The 18,702-nt window shown below is 42.9% G+C and overlaps 1 protein-coding gene across 2 annotated transcripts in view; it reads right to left on the bottom strand.

Annotated features, from left to right (window-relative positions):
- NUDCD3 (NudC domain containing 3) overlaps positions 1–18,702 on the bottom strand; it is a gene marked incomplete at both ends in the record, with an annotated part of 95,541 nt that overhangs the window by 4,186 nt on the left and 72,653 nt on the right. Inside the window, one exon of one of the 2 annotated variants that reach the window (XM_084248448.1) lies at positions 16,420–16,563. The exons of the other annotated variant lie outside the window; for it this stretch is intronic. Within the exon in view, the coding sequence (XP_084104574.1) occupies positions 16,420–16,563 (144 nt within the window). The remainder of the gene's footprint in view (positions 1–16,419; positions 16,564–18,702) is intronic. 2 annotated transcript variants of the gene reach the window in all.

Raw genomic sequence — 18,702 nt, 5'->3', positions numbered from 1 at the left:
ACCCATGCAGCCCCGGGAAGCTCAACCCCGAATGTGAGCATCTGTCAACATCCCCCCTCCCTCCTGCATACTAGCACAGCAGTCATTCTGCCTCCTGGAACCTGAGGAACAGTGTGCTCAGCCCCATGATGAACTCCCCTCAACCAGACACTCAGGTACCCTGTCTTGCTACCTGCCCTGGTCAGGCTGGCTCTGAGCTCTGTGATACCCTCCCAGTTGCCCATCCTTGCTGGCACTGTCTGCTTTATGATGGGATGAGACTCTCAGTCATGACTCTCAGTTAGCAGGGAGCTAACATGAAGATAAAGAGCCAGCCATGGAAAGCAGTGTTCACTCACATGTGTGCCATGAGGAGGAAGTTACTTAGTGGCTGGTAGGAAACTGTGAAAAAGTAGACTTGCAATGGGCCCACACAGGTAACACCTGTGATAACCTGTATGTTCCTGGCAGGTATCACTCCAGTCAGAAGCAAGCAGGGCCAGTGCTCACTAGCTATGGTGCACAGTTTCATGCTGCAAACTACTGCCAGAGCCTACTGCCCAGAGGGCTCAGTAGGGCTCAGCAGGGCTCAGCCCAGGGACAACTTCAAGAGCCTAAGCACTCCAGAGGGCCAGGTTACAGAACCTCCAGAAAATTGCAAGCGTGGCATTAACATCAACATCTCAGCTTCTTACAAAAGCAACCGCCCCACTTACGATCCACCCAGGTGGATGTAGTGTGAAGAACCCAGGGATAGGGTGAGCTGGCAGCTTCTGAGTACCCCTACTGCTCATCCCATCAGATGAATAGTTTCTACCCTGCCAGTGCATGGTTTGAGGATGCCATTTAGACAGCTTCTTGCTGACTTTGCTCTTTAGTTAGCGTGTGGTGTCTGACATGGCCCTAGGAGACTCCAACATCAAGAATTTGGTTCTGTCCTTACTGAGCTGTAGAAAGCTTCCAAGTGGGAAACACATTCTGGTTTTGCTATTCTAGGAGAGGACACAGGACTATAAATTTCTGGAAAAAGAGACCCTTAAAGTTTATTTTACTTGGGTCTTCATTAGTTGTTCTGGTTGCCCGGATCTCTATCACATGTATTTTAGGAGGCTTGTATTTCTAACCTCAGAAATCAGCGCGTCTTGCATGGATCATCCAGTGCTGCAGGCAGCACACTACTCAGGCGAACGGCCCACCGAACAGTGCCCCCAAGGGTCAACCCAAACACGGCCCAGGGGCTCCATCATAGGTCCTTTTCACACAAACACAACCCAACACTTGCTTCCATGATACCTGTGTCCAAGGAGCAACCCCATACATGCACTCTGCAGGCCCTAACAGTTGGATTTTCTTCCTGTAACACAAGTGCCTGACTTAAGCTTTCTGATACCAAGGCATCCATTTTAAAAGGGGCTAACTCAAGCACACTGGCAGTCACAGGACTTGATAAAGGGTCAAGACACCTCACACCACTGAGGTGCCTTTCTTTTTCAGATCCTTGATTTAGATAACTGACCATTTGGGAAGTCATATGGTTTTCTTTTTTTTATCTGCGTTTTAAATTTCTAGTTGTAACGTTTTAAAATCACCAATAGAGTCCATAAAACCCTTTACCCCCCACCCCCGCCCTCAACCACAATGACAGAAGAACCCCCAAGTCTGTACTCATGTGCTCCTCTCTCTCCCAGCAACCTTGACGGGTGGCCACAAGTTTTTAATTCTATTTATTTTTGCTTGGAAGACTTGGGGTGGAGGTGCACAGGTAGTGAGAGGAGTCACCAAAGACTGAACAGGTAGATTTACTGAAATACACTCAGAGGAACAGCAGACAAGACAGAAGAGGCCTGCTGTGCCGTATGTGGGCTAGCTTCCTGGCCAGGGACTGAAGTCAGGCTATAGAGGTGATAGCGCTGAGACTCAACCCCAGGCCACCGGGGAGTCCCTATTTTTTTTTTTTTTTTAAGTTTGCTGAAGATTATTGCTGAAGAGCATCTTGAAATCCTAAGCAGCACAAGGACCAGCCCAAACAAAATATTGGTTTATTGATATGCTGAAATGGAAACAAAACACCCCAAAAAACCAAGAAGAATTCAACACTACCTTTATACAATTTGTGAGGTGAAATTCACATAAAATTAACCACTTTAAAATGAATAATGCAGTATACTTAGCATACAATACAAATAGTGTTGGTACAATCACCAACTCTATCTAGTTCTCATCACCCCAGAGGGACACCCATGAACACTGGCAGTCACTCCCACTTTATTCTTTTTTTTTTTTTAAAGATTTATTTATTTATTTGTACAAGCACTGGGTACAGTCAGAAGTACGGAAGGGTGAGAGAATTCACCAAAGCCAGAGCGGAGAGCAGAACAGGCAGACAGACGAAATACACTGCTGAGGGGAGCAGCGGGAGCGGCAGGAGAGGTCTGCTGCGCCATGTGGGACCCTCGCCGCCAGCGGCCGGGGATTGAACCAGCGCTGCAGAGGCTGCGGGCAGCTTCGCAGCCCAGCACTCAACTGCTGCGCCACCAGGGGAGGCCCACTCCCCACTTTATTCTAAACTTTCCCTTATTCCCAGCCCTTGGCAACCGTTAGTCATTTGTTCGTCTGGACCTTTCACAAAAACAATCATGAAATAGGGCCTCCTCAGTGGTGCAGCGGTTGAGCGCTGGGCTGCGAAGCTGCCTGAAGCCTCTACAGCGCGGGTTCGATCCCCGGCCACTGGCGAGGGTCCCACATGGTGCGCAGACCTCTCCTGCCGCCCGCTGCTCCCCTCAGCAGTATACTTCACCAGTCTGCCTGTTCTGTTCCCCGCTCTGGCTCGTGATTCTCTCACCCTCCCGTGCTTCTGACTGTACCCAGTGCTTGTATGTATGTATGTATGTATGTATGTATGTATGTATGTATGTATAAATAAATAAATGAATGAATGAATAAATCTTTAAAAAAAAAATCATGAAATATTTGTCTGTCTGTGCCAGCTTTCTGAACTCAGTAGAATGTCCTCAAAATCTAGCATGTGGTAGAACATGAAGAAATTCACACCCCTTTCAGACCGGTTAATACAGAATGGAGCTCAAGGAGCCACACCTAAAAATAACAACTTCGATAAAGTAGTCTGATGGGCTAACATTTGGTTTTAGTTTAATTATCTTCTTACTTTTTAAAAATCAGATTTTTGGAGGCATAGTTTGCATAGAGTAAAAGTCAACCTTTTGAGGATACATTCAATGAGCTTTGAAAAATATGCAGCCATGCAGTCACCACTGCAATCAAGTTATACCCCCAAAAATTCCTGTCCCATTTGCAGACAGTCTCCTTCACCCCCAACACTCCTGTTGGTCTCTGTCCAAAATGTCTGAGGTTCATGGAATCACATGGCCTCAATCTTTCTCCATGTGATGGTTCCTAAGTCCAGCCACACTGCATGGGTGTGAGGAGTTATTCCTGATATGGTGGGCCGTGGCTCACTAGTCATGCACCTGCGAAGCGGTTAACTATGAGGCTATGTGCAGGCCTCTGTACGAACACTCATTCTCATTCTCCTGGGTAAATAAATACACAGCAGTGGACTTGGTGGGTCCTATGGGAAGTGTATGTTTAGCTTTATAAAAAACCATCAAATTATTTTCCAATTAATTCAGCATTCAGAAGTCCCAACAGAATGCATGAAAAGTTCCAGTGGCTCCAAGTAACTGGCTGCACTTGGCAGTGTAAACTCTTTCCAGCAGGCACTCTAACAGGTATGAAGTGATACATCACTGAGGTTAAAATTCAAGCTTTCTTGGCTCCTGGAGGAGCCAGAGGTGAGCTGGGAAGTTTGCCCACGCCAGGCCCCTTCTGGCCTGCAGTCCAAACCCAGAAGGGGAGCAGGCACCCAAGACCGGGGCAGATCGAGCACGCAGAGGAGTGTGAACCAGCATCATCTTTTGAAAACAGGGACCTTTTTCAGTAAAGCCAGCTTGATACCAGCAGATGGCTCCTGGAAAAGCCAGAGGTGAGCTGGGAAGTTCGCCCAAGATGCCGGCCAGTACCAGCAACAGTGTCCCAATGCATACAGCAAATTAGAAAACAGACAGTAGGGAGTAGAAAAACCACACACAACCTAGCAATTCCTCAGGAAAAAAGCGCACCACAAAAAGAAAACCACCCCCCAGATTGCAATGACAGTAACTTGGAAGAACTTCTGAGCCTTCCAGAAAGAGAATTTAAAATTGGCGTGATTAAAAAACTGACAGAAGTCATAAAGGAAAACAATGATAAGGGAAAAATAATCAATGATCAGAAGAATGAAATTCAGTCCCTAAAGAGGGAAGTAAAAGAAATGCAGGAGATCAAAGAATTAATGGAGATGCTAAAGAACTCTGGGAAAAGCAATGAAAGCAGAATAGATGAAATGGAAGAACGAATAAGCACTCTTGAAGACACAGAAATAAAAAGAACCAAAACAGAAAAGGACAGAGAAGTACAAAGGAAAAAGACTGAAGAAAGACTTCGGGAACTATCTGACTCCATGAGGAAAGGAAATATAAGAGTTATAGGAATCCCAGAAGGAGAGGAGAGAGATGTAGGAACAGAGAAAATATTCAAGGAGATAATTGAAAAGAACTTCCCAAACGTGAAGTAGAAGCTGAAAATTGATATACAAGAAGCAAGAAGAACACGAAACTTCCATGACGAAAGGAAAAATACAGCAAGACACATAATAGTAAAGCTCCCAAGAATCCAGGACAAGGAAAAAATAATGAAGCTGACAAGAGGGAAGAAACAGATAACATTCAAAGGAAAACCAATCAGACTGACATCAGACTTCTCCAAAGAAACACTATGGGCAAGGAGAGAGTGGAGGGACATAGTCAACAGACTCCAAGAAAACAGATGCCAACCAAGAATAAATACTCTATCCCACAAAGCTCTCCTTCCTCTATGAAGAAAGAATCAGGACCTTCCCAGACAAACAGAAACTCTGGAATTTCATTACGACTAAACCCCCACTCCAAAAAATACTACAAGGAGTCCTAAAGCCAGAACCTCAGAGGGACAAATAACAACGAAAGAAGGCCAAAAAAAGTTATTAAAAGAATAAATAAATAAAATCAAAGGAAAGACAAACACAATGGCAAATACAGATGTTAACATATCAATATTAACTCTAAATGTAAATGGACTAAACTCTTCAATAAAAAGACACAGAGTTGCAGGCTGGATTAAGAAACAAAATCCAACCTTTTGCTGTCTCCAGGAAACACATTTAGCTACAAAAGATAAAAATAGACTCAAAGTTAAAGGATGGAAAACAATTCTACAAGCAAATGGACCAAAAAAGAAAGCAGGAACAGCTATACTTATATCAGATAAAACAGACTTCAAACTCAAAAAGATAAAAAGAGACCCCAACAGTCACTACATTATGATCAAGGGGACAATACTTCAAGAAGAAATAACACTCATTAACATATATTCACCAAACGAAGGAGCACCAAAATATATCAGACAACTATTGTCATCTCTGAAAACAGACATCAGAGAAAACACATACATAGTGGGAGACTTCAACACACCACTATCAACAATGGATAGATCAACGAGACAAAATATAAGTAAAGACACTAAAGCTCTAAATAAGGATTTAGAGCACTTGGGCTTAACAGACATCTATAGAACACTAAACCCAAAAAAATCTGAGTACACATTTTTCTCAAGCACACACGGATCATTCTCCAGGATCAATCACATACTGGGACACAAGACAAACATCAACAGATACACCAAGATTGAAATCATACCAACCATCTTTTCTGACCATGAAGGCATCAAGCTAGAAATAAACCATAAAAAGAAGGCAAGGAACTCTCCTACCTCATGGAGATTGAAAACCACACTTCTGGAAGTCCATTGGACTAACGAGGAGATCAAAGAAGAATTTAAAAAATTCTTTGAATTGAATGACAAGGAAGACACCAATTTCCTAAATGTATGGGATGCAGCAAAAGCACTAATAAGAGGAAAATATATAGCAATAGAGGCTCACATCAACAAACAAGAAAGAACTCAAAGAAACAAGCTAATCTTGAAGCTCAAAGATCTAGAAAAAGAACAACAAAAAACCCCAAAACCAGTAGAAGAAAAGAAATAATAAAAACCAAAGCAGAAATATATGAAATCAAAACTAAAAAAACAATCCAAAAGATCAATGAAACCAAGAGCTGGTTCTTTGAAAAAATAAATAAAATAGACAAACCCCTAGCCAGCCTCACAAAGGAAAAAAGGGAGAAAGCACAAATAAACAGGATCATAAATGAAAGAGGAGAAATCACAACGGACACAGCAGAAATCAAAAGAATAATCAGTAACTACTATGAAGTTATATGGAAACAAGTTTAACAATCTAGAGGAGATGGACAAATTCCTACAACTCTACAATCACCCAAAGCTAGATAAAGAAGAAACAGAACACCTAAACAGACCAATTACAAGCAGCAAAACTGAAATGGTAATCAAAAACCTCCCCAAAAACAAAAGCCCAGGACCTGATGGATTTACAAATGAATTCTACCAAACGTTCAGAGACGAATTAGAGCCTATCCTTCACAAACTCTTCCAAAAAATTGAGAAGGAAGGAATAATACCAAACACGTTCTATGTAGCCAACATTACACTAATACCAAAACCGAACAAGGACAATACAAAAAAGGAAAACTACAGGCCAATCTCCTTAATGAACACTGGTGCAAAAATCCCCAATAAAATTTTAGCTATCAGAATCCAACAATGTATCCATAAGATAATTCACCACGACCAAGTAGGATTCATTCCAGGGACACAAGGATGGTTCAACATCCAAAAATCAATCAACGTCATCCAACACATCAACAAAAAGAAATATAAAAACCATATGATAATATCAATAGATGCCGAGAAAGCTTTCGACAAAGTGCAACACCCATTCATGATAAAAGCCCTTGAAATTCTTGGGATACAAGGAACGTACCTCAATATCATAAAGGCCATATATGACAAGCCAACAGCCAGTATCATTCTCAATGGTGAAAAGCTGAAAGCATTTCCATTAAGATCTGGAACAAGACAAGGATGTCCACTCTCACCACTGCTTTTCAATATAATACTGGAAGTCCTAGCCAGAGAAATAAGACAAGAGAAAGACATACAAGGAATCCAAATAGGAAAAGAAGTCAAACTATCACTATTTGCAGATGATATGATAATACACATAGAGAACCCCAAAAACTCCACAGAAAAATTAATTCAACTCATCAATCAGTTCAATAAAGTGGCAGGATACAAAATCAACATGCAAAAGTCAGTAGCCTTCCTATACACAAACAATAAATCTGAAGAAGAAGAAATAAAAAAAACCCATCCCTTTTATTATCGAAACAAAAAAATCAAATACTTGGGAATAAATCTAACAAAAGAGGTGAAGGACCTATACAAAGAAAACTATAAAACACTGTTAAAAGAAATAGAAGGGCCTCCCCTGGTGGTGCAGTGGTTGAGCGCTGGGCTGCGAGGCTGCCCACGGCTTCTGCAGCTCCAGTTCAATCCCCAGCCGCCGGCGAGGATCCCATTTAGAAACATCAATTCCAAAGAACAACTGCACCCCTATGTTTATAGCAGCACTATTTACAATAGCTAAGCTTTGGAAACTGCCCAAATGCCCAAAAATAGATGACTGGATCAAGAAGATGTGGTAAATATATACCATGGAATATTACTCAGCATTCAAAAAAGATAAACACATGCAATTTGCAGCAACATGGATGGCGCTGGAAGGGATCATGCTCAGCAAAATAAGCCAGAAAGAAAAAGAAAAATACCGGATGGTCTCACTCATAGCAGGAATCTAGAAAACTTAAATAAGGGACCAGGAAAATGAATAACTATAAGAAAGTGAAAAATCAAAATCAACAAAAAACTATGAACCAGAGACACTTTTTGGGGGGCGGGAGGGGAGGGATTGGGGTCAGATGGGGGGGTTGCAATTGTATGGGGAATATAAAAATAAAATTTATTATTTAAAAAAAAAAATAGAAGAAGACACAAAGAAATGGAAAGACATCCCCTGCTCAGGGGGTTGGAAGAATAAACATTATTAAAATGGCCATCCTACCAAAAGCAATATACAGATTCAATGCTATTCCAATAAAAATTACAATGCCATTCTTCAAAGAAATCGAACAATTATTGATGAAATTCATATGGAATCACCAAAAACCCGAATAGCCAAAGCTCTCCTGAAAAAAAAAGAAGGGAATGGAGGCATCACACTCCCAGACTTCAAACTATACTACAAAGCCATAATCATCAAAACTGCATGGTATTGGAACAAGAACAGACACACAGACCAATGGAATCGAATAGAAAATCCAGAAATATTGGACCTACTAAACATAGAGTTTCCATATGATCCAGCAATTCCACTACTAGGTATTTACCCAAAGGACACAGAAACATCAATTCCAAAGAGCACCTGCACCCCGATGTTTGTAGCAGCACTGTTTACAAAAGCTAAGCTTTGGAAACAACCCAAATGCCCAAAAATAGATGACTGGATCAAGAAGATGTGGTACATATACACCATGGAATATTACTCAGCATTCAAAAAAGATAAACACATGCAATTTGCAGCAACATGGATGGAGCTGGAAGGGATCATGCTCAGCGAAATAAGCCAGAAAGAAAAAGAAAAATACCAGATGGTCTCACTCATAGCAGGAATCTAGAAAACTTAAATAAGGGACCAGGAAAAAGAATAACTATAAGAAAGAAAATATCAAAATCAACAAACAACTATGAACAAGAGACACTCTATGGGGGGGGAGGGATTGGGGTCAAAATAAGGGGGTTGCAATTGTATGGGGAATATAAAAATAAAATTTATTTAAAAAAAAAAAGAAAATCCAGAAATAAACGCACAGATTTATGGTTAACTAATCTTTGACAAAGGAGCAAAGAATATGCATTGGAGCAAAGAAAGTTTGTTCAATAAATGGTGCTGGGAAAACTGGGTCGCTACATGCAAAAGAATGAAGCTTGACTACTACCTCACACCACACACAAAAACCAACTCAAATGGATTAAAGAACAAGACATAAGACCTGAAACCATAAAATACATAGAAGGAAATATAGGCGAAACACTACGTGATATGCACATCAAAGACATCTTTACAGACACATCACCCAAAGCAGTGATAGTGAAGGCAAAGATAAACAGCTGGGACTACATCAAATTAAAGAGCTTCTGCACAGCAAAAGAGACAATAACAAAAACAAAGAGAAACCCCACCGACTGGGAGAACATTTTTGCACACAACACTAATGATAAAGGACTGATCACAAAAATCTGCAAAGAGCTGATCAGACTCAACAAAAACAAAGAAAATAATCCAGTCAAAAAATGGGCAGAAGAGCTAAAAAGAAACTTCTCTGAAGAGGTTATGCAAACAGCCAACAGGCATATGAAAAAATGTTCAACATCACTTGCAATCAGGGAAATGCAAATCAAAACTACCATGAGATACCATCTTACACCAGTGAGAATGGCACATATTAAAAAAAACTAGCAACAACAAATGTTGGCGAGGTTGTAGAGAAAAAGGAACTCTCTTACACTGTTGGTGAGAGTGCAAACTGGTCCAACCACTATGGAGAGCTGTGTGGAGATTTCTTGACCTACTAAACATAGAGCTTCAGTATGATCCAGCAATTCCACTCCTAGGTATTTACCCCAAGGACACAGAAACATCAATTCCAAAGAGCACCTGTACCCCTATATTTATAGCAGCACTATTTACAATAGCTAAGCTTTGGAAACTGCCCAAATGCCCAAAAATAGATGACCGGATCAAGAAGATGTGGTACATATACACCATGGAATATTACTCAGCATTCAAAAAAGATAAACACATGCAATTTGCAGCAACATGGATGGCGCTGGAAGGGATCATGCTCAGCAAAATAAGCCAGAAAGAAAAAGAAAAATACCGGATGGTCTCACTCATAGCAGGAATCTAGAAAACTTAAATAAGGGACCAGGAAAAAGAATAACTATAAGAAAGTGAAAATCAAAATCAACAAACAACTATGAACCAGAGACACTCTATGGGGGGTGGGGGGCAGGAAAGGGAGGGATTGGTGTCAAAATAAGGGGGTCGCAATTGTATGGGGAATATAAAAATAAAAAAAATAAAAATAAAAATAAATTCAAGCTTTCTTAATGACTAATGATGCTGAATCTTCTACTGCACTTTTTGCTAACTCATTTTTAAGAAACATTTTGAGATAATTTCAACCTGTAAGTTGTTGCAATTATTCAAATACAGAGAATACCCCTCACTTCCTTTTCTAGATCACCTAACACCGGCATTCTACCACTGCTTACTACCTGAGTCTGCATGCTCTCACTCTGTACAAGCAAGCACATGTGTATCATACAGTAAGTGCCTGCATTCTCACTCCGTGTGCAAGCATACATGTAACAGAATGTGTCTGCACCCTCTTTCTGTATGTGCAAATACCTGTATAATGTTCAGTCAATCACAAATGCTTTTCTGAAACCTCTTACCACTTTTATACCTACTATTCCAATAAGCACCTTCTTCTAAAGCCAATCCAATACTTAAGTGTAACAAACTTAGCTCATCTTCCTTCCTGCACAAGATCCAGTCCAAGGTCTCAGCTACATTAGTGGTCCTGTTCCCTTTAATCTGGAACATCCCACAGTCACTGTCTTTTGTAATTCTTTTTCCAAAGACTGGCCTCATTTTAGGTTCACCCAGTATTTCCTCCTGATTAAACTTGGGAGCATGCCAGTGGGACACTTCATGGGTGATGTTGTGCCTCACCACCCTTCCCCAGGCATACATAGGAACCCATGCAATCTAGGGTGAGACATGCACATGGGATGCCTTCCACCTGACTTCATATAGGGTAGTGGTCTCGCACCTTTTACCCTGCAGTCTGTAAGGACATTCTGAGACCTCCACGTACTGCTCTTGCTCATAATCCTCAGGTGCAGTGTCCACCAAGGGTTTCTGTCTAACCCCATCTTCCCATGAAGGCTACAGTAATGCTGATGGCCAGCTCCAGCAGGCACCGTGCACTGCCAGAAATGGCCTTCTCTTTTGTGATGGGGCCACCTGTCTCTCTGTAGTCACAGTGGCTCCTGGAAGCCAAACATATCAATGGCTCTCATGCATTCAGGTCCCCGATTACAATCGTGTGCAGTGTTGCAGACTTGTTCAGTTGGGGGTCACTAAGACCTGGGGGCACACCCCTGCATTCCTTGACCCTCCCTCATTTTTGGCATAAGTCACTAAATGTTCCACTTAATGGCCAGGTTCCAGGCCTACAATTGGTTTCTCAGAGAATCTCCCAGACTGCTGGTTGAATAATTTTCCCAAAATGTCCTCACACAAACTTCAAATTCAACATGAATAAACTTACCTCAGCACCCCCAATCTGTGCTATGACTCACCAACATTTACATGTCTTTCCTTCCTTAGTCACAGAACCTTGTTTCTATTCAGGGAGGCAATGTGCCTGGTAAAGACAATGGCTCCTTACAGCTGCTCATGGAATTGAGTGTGGGGCCAAAGAGGCATGCAGAGGGTTGAAGAAGGAACTTCTAGGGAGGACATGGAACCACTGGAACAGACAACAGACCTCCTAGGACCCACCAGAGGCAGTACTAGGCAGTCTCCTGGTTAATGACATTGTCGAATCTTTTTTTTAACCTGAAAAACTGAAGTGCTCATGGGTGAGGCATGCCCTGCTGTGAACACGGCTAGGAAGCCCCACTGGCCTCTCTTCCTCAGAAGGCAGAAGAAGCCACAAACTCCAAGCATGAGATGACCAATGGCGCTGAGAAATGCTCTGTCTACTGGGAGCACCATGCTCTGACTCTGCTCAGCATACCCCTTCTAGTTGCTAGATGACTTCTGTAGCAAGGACCCTGTCCATGCCTGGAGATTCAGCATAAAAGGTGAAGGATTCATATTTCAGTCCAAGGACTAATACCCAGGGCATAGGTTTTTGGCAAAATGCTAGCACAATTAGTCTGTAGCTTCCACCCTGAATTTAGGAAGAAGGATGGTAATGCATAATGATGTTCTCACAGGGATGGTTCACCAGTGAGAATATGTAGACTGTGAACCACTTCAGGGGGAAGCGCACATCCTCACTAGAAAACCAAAAGAAAGAGATAAACCAGCAAAGTCAAGCTGAGATGAATAAATCCAGTGTTGGTGGGTACCTGGGGATCTAGGGAAACCACAGAAAGACAGCATCCTTCCAAGAGAGTCCACAGCAAATACTCAGAACTTCAGTCAGCCTGCAACTCCACTTTTGAGAACTATTAACTTAAGGAAATAATCTAAATAATTTAAATAAAATTTTCACAAAAATACAGGTTCAAAAACCTGTCACACACTGGAGTGAGCTCAGACTGGTCAGGTGAACTCTGCAACTACCATGCTGATTTTAACGACTTGTGTGTGTATCATGTCAACAAATGGATCAGCTCTGCCACATACAAGCACAGGCTCATATAAACCACATGCTGTGAGAGGCCAGCGGCCTCACCTGAAGGACAATGAGCAGACACTGGGACTTCTGGGACAGAGGGAGGCACAGGAGAAGGGACTGGGGCTGTTGCCACGGCTGACTTCACGAATTCGTAACCAAGACAGGAGCTTGCCTGACAGTCAAGAGCCTCATTTAACATTCTCAGTGTGGGAAGGAGGGAGGCGAGACTGTCACACGGTTTTAGCTGCCACCCCTGCCTGCTCTGAAAGCCTGCCCGGTCATGTCAGATGTGGATCCACAGTTCAGGAAAGAGGGAAGATGGCTACGAAGCGAGTGGCATCTTTGCACAGGTCTGATGGGTGGTCAGGAGGTCAGAGGTTCAGATAAAGGACTCTGGAGAGGCTGACAGGCCCTGAGTCACTCTTCCTATGGCACTCATGGTGAGCCTGCCACATGAGGCCTGTGCAAGAGACCCTAGGGCAGCCACAACAAACATGGCATATTGGGCACTACAGACAACAAATGTGTCTTCTCAGTGTGGAGGCCAGAAATCAGTGTTATGGGGTGATGCTCCCTCTGAAAGTTGTAGGGCATGGCTTATGAACACGCCACCCCCATCTTTGCCTGTATTCTGAAGTGAAGATGTGCCTGTTTCTTCTAATTTCTCCCTCATTTTTTCTAACAAAGACACTTGTTACCAGGTTCCAGGTCCACCTGGATAATCCAGGATGATCTCTTCATCTCAAAATCCTTCACTTAATCACATCTGCAAAGATTGCAAGATGGGCCCTTGATTTGTTTCCTTAACCACCCAGGAATCTGGCACATAACAGTAAGTCTGAGAGTCAGCTCCCAGTCTCAACTGAGAACAATAAGGAGAGCCTGGGAGGCTAAAGTCAAGTGGCCAGTGAATGTGAGCTGAGGTAGAAAGCCAGGCTGGTGGTCACGCTCTCACCACCAGAGACTTGAGGGAAGCAGAGCCTGTCCCTCACAGCAAATATAAACACTATCTTTGTATATCAAAGCAATATGCTCGCTGAACTACACTATCACCTCAGATACATGAGCAGAAGAAAAGTTTGCTCCGAAATGTCACCAATAACTAAGTCAAGAACGTACCAAATTTGAGTTTCATAAATAGCAACGTTTCTGTAACACATATATTCACTAAACAGAGGCTGGGTCAGGAAAGAAAAGCTCTGCTTTGTTGTGCAGGGTTTGTGCTGACAGGAAATCTCCAGAAAAGGACTGGGATGCTTTTAATTCGTCTTCCTTTTACAAGTGGTGAAAAGCTGTGTTAGAAATGAAATGCCATCTACTCATGATCAAAATGACTCTAGAGAATGTGTTAAGAACTTGTGCAGCACCTGCACTCTGAGAGGGCTCTGTGCAGGCCTGATGGGGTAAGCAGGGAGGCTATCTGGAAGCCACACTTAGGGCAACCAAAAGCAGGTGCACCTCTGGTTGCTGTCAGTGCTGCCTACTTATCCTCAAGCAGCAAGCTGTTGGCAAAAGCAAACCAGAAAACTAAAGGCAGTGAGGGCACACCAGAGGAGGTTAGTTAGCCACAGAACCCACACAGGCCTGCTCAATAAGACCAGCAAGAGAAAACCATGCATCTGTTTCCAGATATCCACTCAATGGGGCCGCTTCTCACATGCCAGCCACACTCTCCTCTCTCCTCACTCCCCTCTTCAGGGAGCCTTTCAGCTGGAAGGAAGAAGGGAAGTGAATGAGGTGAGTGGACTCGGAGTCAGGCTGTATCCTGGGCAGGCTACTTATCCTCCTGTGGCCTCAGTGTCTGCACAAAGAGCTTACAAAGAGTTAAAAAGCATTCCAAGGTGCTTCACAGATCCCAGCCCTGTGTGTTCAGTAAATGGCAGCCATATTATAAGGTATTAATGCTCTGGCCACATCCACATTCAGACCAAGTGCACAAAATATAAAAAAGATAACATGAAAACCAACTCAAAATGGATTAAAGAACTAGCCATAAGACCTGAAACCATAAAATATATAGAAGAAAATACAGGCAAAACACTATATGACATCCACTTCGGTAACATCTTCAAAGACACATCACCCAAAGCAATGATAGTGAAGGAAAAGATAAACAGCTGGGTCTACATCAAATTAAAGAGCTTCTGTACAGCAGAAGAGATATTAACCAAAACAGAGAAACCCTACTGATTGGGAGAAAATTTTTGCACACAACACTAATAAGGGACTGATCACAAAGATCTGCAAAGAGCTGATGAGACTCAATAAAAACAAAGTAAATAACCCAGGCAAAAAATGGGCATAAGAACTAAAAAGAAACTTCTCCAAAGAGGATATGCAAATGGCCAACAGGCATATGAAAAAATGCTCAACATCACTTGTAATCAGGGAAATGCAAATCAAAACCACAATGAGATACCATCTTATACCAGTGAGAATGGCACAAATTAAAAAAACTAGCAACAACAAATGTTGGCGAGGATGTGGAGAAAAAGGAACTCTCCTACACTGTTGGTGGGAATGCAAACTGGTGCAACCACTATGGAAAGCTGTGTGGAGGTTCCTCTATCTGCTAAAAATGGAGCTTCCATATGATCCAGCAATTTCACTCCTTGGTATCTACCCAAAGGACACAAAACCATTAATTCAAAAGGACACCTGCACCCCTATGTTTATTGCAGCACTATTAACAATAGGTAAGCTATGGAAACAACTGAAATACCCAAAAAATAGATGACTGGATCATGAAGATGTGGTATATATACACAATGGAGTATTACTCAGCAATCAGGAAAGATAAACTCATGCCATTTGCAGCAACATGGGTGAAACTGATCATGCTCAGTGAAATAAGCCAGAAAGAAAAAGAAAAATATCAGATGGTTTCACTTATAGGAGGAATGCAGAGGATCCAAATAAGGGATGGGAGGGAAGGGAGTAATTATAATAAAGTAAAAATCAAAATCAACAGGCAACTATAAACCAGAGACATTCTGCAGGAAGAAGAAAGCACCCCAGCAGGAAGAAGAAAGAAGTTGATCCAAACCTGTCGAGCCCCCCTATGCCATAAGAAGCCTCCACTAGACACTGTTTTCTGATGAGGCCAAGGCTCTGACAGGCGGGAGCTGGCACACAGAATGATTTTTCTAACTAGGGCATGTACACCATTCACAGAGGTTCAACCCCTCAACTGTGCCTAGTCCACTGAGAACCACTTCAGTGTCCATATGCCTGTCTGAACTTATTAACCGGCATCCTCTACACTGACATCCCTAAAATTAAACCTGGTAAATTAAACCTAATATTTAACTTATTAGTTTCTGCCTTGACTGTAACAGACCACCAGAGGCTCCTAAGCGACTAAGGGGACATAGCCTGCTTGGACACATCATACTCTCAGGATGACCCTCCATTCCAAGATCTCATCTGTGGTCACCACATGTGGCCAGACGAGTGTCCCTAGCTTTATGTCTTGTCTTTGTTCTCTAAAAAGTCAGCTTTGCTAGCCTTAGTTTGTGTTCTTTCCTCTGGGACACTTTCCTACTTGCTGCACTGGGAGTTACTGGACCAAGGAGTCTGTTCCTTTATGCCATATGCCAGCAGGATCCACAGCACTCAAGAGTCCCAAAGTTCTGGCTGACACCAGTCCCGCAAATAAACCAGGTGGTGGGATTCATGGGGCCAAGACTATAGCTGCACCTGTGACAGTCAGTTAATGCCCACAAAGGCACCCTTGTGGGAATGGTGCACAAACTGCCTGGGAAGCTGCCCATCTTCTGGAACCCACAACTTCATTACTGAGTACAAAGTGGGTGTACTGGTCACCACAGTATCAAGGTGGGTTTAGAACTTCCCTGGGAGCTCAGACACAGAGACCCATACTTACCAAGACACACTTTCCAGGCTCCAGGCTCCAAAGAGAACTCTCAGTGTTGATCTTGTGGGTGAACTTCCCTTCCATGAGGACACGCTCCCCACTTTCCTCCAGTACTGCCACTCGGATGGAACTGCTGCTGAGAGCCACTGAGACCTGGAAGATAGGAGTCATTTCATGTTGTAAAGGTGGCAACAAGAGTGTTCCAAAACAGGAGCGATCTATGGTTGCCCAGGGGCATGACCACACATGGCAGGACAACAAGATGCAAAACTGTTAGTGGGGTCATTCTCAACCAAGAAAATTGTATCAACCAATTTAAACTTGAGCAGCCTTCATTCAGCACTACTATCTCCTTCAAGTAAAGTTCTGACACAGGGATTGGTAACACAGGGTGCTATGTGGAAACTGCTGGCTTTGTATCAATATCCCTTTTCCAGCCAAAGAAGATTGATTCCCACAACAGAGCAAAGGCAGGGCCAGTGTAGTAGAGGAGTGTGGCCCCCTCAGTCCCATCCTGCTGTCCACAGTGACTGCACACATACACTGTTAGCCTTGGGTGCTTCCTGCCATGTTTTGCCACACTGTCCCTATGGCCACAGTTCAGTCTTACCCAGGAGAGCCAAGCCAGTTCCCTTAGTTTTATGTCTTGCCTTTGTTCTCTGAGAAGTCAGCTTTACTAGCCTTAGCTTATGTGCTTTCCTCTGGGACACTTTCCTCCTTGCTGCATTGGGAGCTACTGGACCAAGGAGTTTGTTCCTTCATGCCATATGCCCTAGCCAGCAGGATCCGTAGCACATGTGCCCCAAGAGGTTCATCAGATCAGTAATTGGAAAAGGAAAGAAAACAAGTTTTGCTTATATTTTGTTTCACTTCTTTTTAAATTCTAAAATCTATGCATTCTAGAATATACAAATCTTTTTATAATAGTATTTACATACTACATTGTTAATGTAATAGACTTTGGAGGTGAGAATTTAGGCCTTTCTATCTGGTGTGTGGGGTCAAAACAGTTTGGAGATGGCCCTCCCATGTTGCTTGGTAAAGTCAATGCTCATTAAATGTTTATTAAACGCCTGAAAAGAAAACATTCACAGTAACACATTTTTCAAACTAAAGTTGTTTGCCCATGGAATCTGATTCTGTAACCTAACTGTATTTTAAATATCCATAAATAAAAGATGGGTAGAGGAGAGATGGTGTTCCCAAGTTACCATCACTAGGTGGTTTCACAGAGAAACTCCTGAGCTGTGACATGAGGGGAGGAAAGACTGAGGCAGAGCTACCACACAGGAAAAGTGGTCATACACACATACATGTGCACTACTGTCAAAGATTCTGTGACCAGGGACTTAACAACAGGTTTCATATGTGGACCCTGAGGGGCTACCTATGAGCTATAGCTCCACTTGCACCCAATTTCTAGGAGGGCTATTGGCTAGTTCTACAAAGGTAAAGCAAAACCCAATTTCAACCCCAGCTGTCCAAGGCAACAAAATACCAGCAAACATGCCAATGCCCAGTGCAAACAGACCCAGACACTTACTGGCCCAATCAAGTTTCCCTGCCTGGAAGTTTGTGTGCAGTGGACACCTGAGAGAGTCCCTCAGGCTCATTTTAACAAATAATATTCTCCCAGTCTGTCTTACATAACATGATAATTCCAAATCTGGGCAAGTACCTCACACTGCAGTGTCTTGCACAACAGGGGGAGGAGCCAAACCAAGAGGGAAGTCAGACAGGAGGTGTTTCCAGGAGCTAGTGCAAGATGTCACTTTGGGATAGGCCATTTCCTGATCTACTGTGACTCACAGAGCTGACAGGAACAAAGCAGAAGGACAACAAAAGAAGAAGTAGAAAGCTGGGAATCGGTAAGCTTTCAACAACTCTGTGGAAATGGAAGAAAAGGCACATGGGGACAGACAGTACAGAGCAGGAACGAGTGACAGGTCAGGATCTGGGAACCCACAGCCATGAATCAGTCCATGAAACAGCTGGGCTGGTAGAAGCCCCATCAGGAGGGACTAGGAACCTACTATCTGGCATAAAGCAATGGGGGGGGGGGGGCAAGGAAGGAGCAGCAGTCTGAGGCAGTGAGGACACCCACTCTACACAATGGATGACCAGCTGACCCTTCAGATCTCAGCAGTGGTGAGAGAAGCAGACTTCAGACACATTAATAGAGAAAACCATCAACAGCATCACATACTCAAAAGAATGGAGGAAATATATTTTTTAGAAACAAACAAAAAACCCAACAACAAAACTGACAGGGAACTAAGTATTGCATCCAAG

This window comes from Talpa europaea (assembly GCF_964194135.1).
Source record: "Talpa europaea genome assembly, chromosome: 11".
Taxonomy (NCBI): domain Eukaryota; kingdom Metazoa; phylum Chordata; class Mammalia; order Eulipotyphla; family Talpidae; genus Talpa; species Talpa europaea.
The sequence above is the reverse complement of the archived record's forward strand: the minus strand, read 5'-3'. Positions and strand labels throughout refer to the sequence as shown.